The sequence below is a fragment of the Myotis brandtii genome, unplaced genomic scaffold (genome assembly GCF_000412655.1).
Source record: "Myotis brandtii unplaced genomic scaffold, ASM41265v1 scaffold2447, whole genome shotgun sequence".
Lineage (NCBI taxonomy): Eukaryota > Metazoa > Chordata > Mammalia > Chiroptera > Vespertilionidae > Myotis > Myotis brandtii.
The window spans coordinates 158,971-164,948 of record NW_005359255.1 but is presented as its reverse complement, the minus strand read 5'-3'; the positions used below and the strand labels follow the sequence as shown (position 1 = coordinate 164,948).

At 44.9% G+C, this 5,978-nt stretch overlaps 1 protein-coding gene across 1 annotated transcript in view; it reads left to right on the top strand.

Annotated features, from left to right (window-relative positions):
* The window catches only part of LOC102251810 (lysine-specific demethylase 5D), an 80,200-nt gene that overhangs the window by 16,782 nt on the left and 57,440 nt on the right, over positions 1–5,978 (top strand). The window contains 2 exon segments of the mRNA XM_005867174.2: positions 5,070–5,193; positions 5,333–5,487. Coding sequence (XP_005867236.2) covers positions 5,070–5,193; positions 5,333–5,487 — 279 coding nt within the window.

The window sequence follows — 5,978 nt, the reverse complement described above, 5'->3', positions numbered from 1 at the left end:
GCTGCCTTGTTGTTTTGTTGGTGGTTTCTTTTGCTGTGAAGAAGCTTTTTATTTTAATGTAGTCCCATTTGTTTATTTTCTCCTTAATTTCCATTGTCCTAGGAGCTGTATCAGCTGTATTGCTGCAACAAAGGTCTGATATTTGCTGCCAGTGGTTTGCTCTAAGGTTTTTATGTTTTCCTGCCTTACATTTAAGTCCTTTATCCAGTTTGAGTTTATTTTTGTATATGGTGTAAGTTGGTGGTCTAGTTGTATTTTTTTGCATGTATGTTTTCCCAACACCATTTATTGAAGAGACATCTTGATTCCAATGTATGCTCTTGCCTCCTTTGTCAAATATTAATTTAGCTTAAAGGTTTGGGTTGATTTCTGGGTTCTCTGTTCTGTTCCATTGGTCTGTATTTCTGTTCTTGTGCCAGGACCAGGCAGTTTTGAGAACAGTGGCTTTGTAATATAGCTTGATATCTGGTATTGAGATCCCTCCTACTTGGTTCTTCTTTCTCAGGAATTGGCTGCTGTACATAGAAAACCCTAAAGAATCCATCAAAAAACTATTAGACTTAATAAATTAATTTGGCAATGTAGCAGGTTACTAAATTAACACCCATAAATCTATGGCTTTTTTATACACCAATAATGAACTTACAGAAAGAGAAACTAAAAAAGCAATCCCATTTACCATTGCAACAAAAAAATTAAGATACATAGAAATAAACTTATCTAAGAAGGTAGAAGACTTGTACTCAGAAAATTACAGGATGCTGAAAAAAGAGATAGAGGAAGACATAAACAAAAGGAAGAATATACCATGTTAATTGATTGGTGGTATCAACATCATTAAAATGTCCTTACTACCCAAAGCAATCTATAGACTCAGTGCAATCCTCATTAAAATGCCAATGGCATATTTCACAGACCTAGAACAAACTCCCAAAAATTCATCTGGAATTATTTATTTTTTAAAAAAAGCTTTTTAAAAGCTATTTGTGCCCTGGCAGGTGGTTGCTCAGTGGTTAGAGTACCAGCCCTCCTGACCTAGGTTCGATTCCCAGTTAAGAGCACCTTGGTTGCTGATTGGATCTCCAGGGCCAAGAGCAGGAGGCAACCAGTCAATGTCTCTCTATCACATTGATGTTTTTCTTTCTCTTTGTCCATCTCTCTTCTTCCCTGTTCCCTCCCTCCACTCTCTTAAAAAAAAAATCAATGAAAAATATATCCTCAGGCAAGGATAAAAATAAATGAATAAGTAAATAAATGGTATTTGCTTTGCTAGAAACCTATACATTAAAGTAATATGTAATACTAGGGGCCCAGGGCACAAATACTTGCACCTTGAAAGGAACTGTGGGCTGTGAGGCTATAGTGGGCACAGGGATGGGTCTCGGCCCACCCTCCGTGCCCCTGCCCATCCCCTCCCACTGCAGCCCCCTGTTCCCAGTCTGCCAGAAGCCCTGCTCCTGTGGCCGCTACTCCAACATGCTGACAGTGCCAGCCCTGCTCGCACCCACTGTGGGTGTGGAGCAATTGGAACTGGTGGGAGCAAGTGGTGGCTGCTGGCCCCAATCGCCCCTTAGGAGTAGAGGGAGGTGGAGAAGCCCTGAGGGGAGTTTGGAGCCCGCAATCGCTGCTCACACCAGCTGACGGCAATGACTGATCAGGGCCAGCAGCAGGCACTGGCAACAGGTGTGAGTGGCAGCTCTGGGGCCGGCAGCTGGTGCAAACGGGGTTGGTGCCAGCAGCAAATGCAAGCACCAGGTCAGGCTGCGGTGCACAGGAGTAAAGAATTTTCAGTAACCACCAGAGGCTTGCCCTGATGACCAGCGCCCTGCTTTGGTCTGGCGTCCCAGCTCACCTACTCGACCATCCTGCCACGGCCAACGCCTGCCATGTTCTGTGCTCTGCCACCTGCTGCTGACGCCCGCCATGTTCTGTGTGTGCCCCCTGGTAGTGCATGTCATAGCAACCAGTTGTTCGGTTGTTTGGTTGTTCCACTGCTTGGTCTATTTGCATATTAGCCTTTTATTATATAGGATACTAGAGGCCTGGTGCACAAAAATTTGTACACTCGGGGGTAGGGGGTCCCTCAGCCCGGCCTGTGCCCTCTCACAGTCTGGGACCCCTCGGGGGTGAACACCTGCTGGCTTAGGCCTGCTCCCCGGGAGATTGGGCCTAAGCTGGCAATCAGACATCCCTCTGGCAGCCCGGCAGCCCTCAGGGGATGTCCACTTGCCAGCAGGCAGCAGACCTAAGCTGCAGTCAGACATCCTTAGCGCTGCTGAGGAGGCGGGAGGGGCTCCCACCACTACTGCTGTACTGGCAGCCATCAGCCTGGCTTGTGGCTGAGCAGAGCTCCCCCTGTGAGAACGCACTGACCACCAGGGGGCAGATCTTGCATTGAGCATCTGCCCCCTGGTGGTCAGTATGTGTCATAGTGACCAGTCATTCCCAGTCTTTCTGCTGTTAGGGTCAGTTTGCATATTACCCTTTTACTATATAGGATAGAGGCCTGGTGCAGGGGTGGGAGCTGGCTGGTTTGCCCTGAAGGGTGATCCAGATCATGGTGGGAGTCCCACTTGGGTGCCTGGCCAGCCTGGATGACGGTGGGGGTCCCTATTGGGGTGCCTGGCCAGTCTGGATGAGGGGCTGAGGGCTGTTTTCAGGCTGGTGGGCGAATGAAGCTCCCAGCCTCTTTTTTTTTCTTTTTTTTTTTTTTTTAATTCTGGGATTTATTTACCCTCTATAGCTGTCACTGGAGCTGAGAGCCGGCTCCAGCTCTGAGGCCCGGCTCCAGCTCTGAGGCCATTTCCGGCTGAAAGCAGGTATCTGGGTTTGTTTAGCTTCTATAATTGAAACTCTGTTGCGATCACTGGCGCTCTAAGCTCTGAGCACGCTGGCAGCTGAAAGCAGGTTTCTGGGGTTTATTTAGCTTCTATAATTGCAACATTGTTGCATCTGGAGCTCAGAGCTGGGCTGCAGCAGGCAGGGAACCTTGGCTTCCTCCATCGCCGGGGCAACCAAGCCTCATGTTCGCTTCAGCTGCATGGCCGCTGGCCGCCATCTTGGTTGGCAGTTAATTTGCACATCCTGCTGATTAGCCAATGGGAAGGGTAGCGAAGTTATGGTTAATTACCATGTTTGTCTATTATTAGATAGGATAATGTACATGGCAAAATTAACATAATGCATAATGAAAAATTACCCTATATAATAAAAGCCTAATATGCTAAGTGTCTGGTTGGCCATTCAACCAATCAAAGCATAATATGCTAATGATATGCTAAGGCTGCTCAACCACTTGCTATGATGTGCGCTGACCACCAAGGGGCAGACAGTTGACCGGTAGACCAGTTGCTATGATGTGCACTGACCACCATGGGGTAAACCTCCGACCGGTAGGTTGGCTTGCTGCTGGGGTCCAGCTGATCAGGAGTGAGCAAGATGGGCCTGACATGCCCTGGAGCCCTCCTGCAGTCCCTCCCCAGCTGGCCAATGTCCCGTGTCCCTTCCCGGCCCTGATGGTACACTGATGGAGGTCCTTGGCTAGGCCTGTGCCTTCTTGCAATCTGGGACCCCTCAGGGGATGTCAGAGAGCTGGTTTTGGCCTGTTCCTGCAGGCCAGGCTGAGGTACCTCTAGTATATATATGATCCAAGATAATAAAAGGTAATATGCAAATCGACCAAATGGCAGAACAACTGGTCGCTATGACATGCACTGACCATCAGGTGGCAGACACTCAACACAGGAGCTGCCCCCTGGTGATCAGTGCACTCCCGGGGGGGTAGAGGGAGGGGTGGTCAGCCACAAGCTGGGTTGACAACTGATAAGCACAGTGGTGGTGGTAGGAGCGCAAATGATGCCCCACTGCGGTTTAGGCCCACTCCTCCAGTCAGACATCTTCCAAGGGCTCCTGGACTGCTAAAGGGCGCAGGCAGGCTGAGGAGACCCATACCCCCACAAATATATATCTCTGAAATTTTATTCTTGAACAGACTTACATTTTGAGCTCCAAATGTTTGTTTCTTTGAATCACCTCTTCTTGATCATTGGGAGATTATGTTTATTATGTTATTATGTCCCAGGTTGACCCTGTTTCTCATGGATGTTGTCAAACAACATTCATTATCATCTGAATAAGTTATTTTGGGAATAAAGCAAAAGCACAAAATATGTGTGTTTGTATATGTGTGTAGAAAACCTATAAAAGTAAAAGTCAAGTTTTAAATGAAAAGTAGAAAGGTAATAGTGCTTTAATTTAAAAGTAGAACAAAAGCTATGTGAAGAATAGATTAAAAAATGTGTCTCATGGTGTTCCAGTAAGAGATATATTGTGAAAATGTTGTAATATGATATATGTAATTTTTTATATAAAATGATTTTTCATTTCTCAGGTCTCTCTGATTACATTTTGAGGAGAAAGGAGTTACTGTAATGATCTGAGTTCCAAACAGAATATTTGCATCTTTAACTCAATTGCAGAAATGGAGTTGTTTATAATATATTAAATTCTCTAGCATAAATTATATACTTCATAATATTTAAGCCTAGTAGTCTTGCAAACATAGGCATATTCATTCTATCATTTCCTTTATAACATGAAAACAGTTGAGAAAAGGAATTAACCTTCCATATTTCTCTGTTCATTTGTTCCTGCTTAGCCATACTTTACTCCCCAGGTGAAATTACTAGTACACTGTAAACCTTTAAAAGTGGGTGGAGACATTTGATTAGGTTTTTTTTTTTTACTCACATCTGAGGATGCATTTACTGATTTAAATCAATAATTAGAGGCAGGAAAAGAAAGAGAGAAACACTGATGTGAGAGAGAAACATCCAGGGGTTGCTTCCTATATATGCCCCCACCGGTACGAGAACTTGAAACCTGGGTAAGTGCATTGGCTGGAAATCGAACCTGTGACCTTTCAGTAGAAGGGGATAACACTCCAATCACAACTGAGCTGCACTAGCTAGGGCAACAATTGATTGATTTTAATATGACGTCTTTTGCTTTTATGTTTCTATCTATAAAACTCACGTTTGTTTTAAAAAAAAAAAAAATTCTTTCAATAGCCTGTGCCCACAGAGGAGGATATTGAGAAGAATCCAGCATTGAAGAAGCTACAGATCTATGGGGCAGGTCCCAAGATGAAGGGCTTGGGCCTCATGGCCAAGAATAAGACTTTAAGGAAGAAAGGTGTGAAGCTTAATAGGCTGAGTGATAACGTATGAGGGATAAAGTACTAAAGTATTGTGGGAGAGATGGTTTGTTAATCCTGATGGAGAATAGATTTCTTTATTTTTTAAATTTTTTTCTGACCCTTTTAGATAAAGAGACATCATATACACCCACACTGTTATGATAAAGGAGGAACCAAGAGGAGATGGGTAAGTGATATCAACATTGTCCAAGAAGGACTTGAGTCAAAGCTTAGAGCCCTGCACCAACATGACAATGCGGCTACGAAAGAATCACAGCAGTACCCAGTTTGTAAGGACTCACCTGTGATTTTTCTAGCAGTGTTTTTGAATTATTAGATCTGGATAGAACCTAAAAATTATTTCATGCACCTTTCTTTGTCTTTCCTTCTATTTACTTCTGAGACTTTATTATGGAGAGACTGATGGCCAGGAAAGGAAAGAAACATATTCAAGGTATTGTAGTAGGGAGTAAAATTTATATCGCCTGTTTTTAGAACTTTTCATCAAACTACTCTATGTTACATAATGGTGCCTCTCTTCTTTGATTGCTTTACTTGTGTCTTTATATATATAACTAGAGGCCCAGTGCACAAAAATTTGTGCACTCGTGGGGGAGGGGGGGTCCCTCAGCCTGGCCTGTGCCCTCTCACAGTCTGGGACCCCTCGGGAGATAACGACCTGCTGGCTTAGGCCTGCTCCCGGGTGGCAGAGGGCAGGCCCAATCCCTAGGTGCAGCCCCTGGTAGGGCTCAGAGCAGGGCCGATTGGGGAGTTGGGGCAC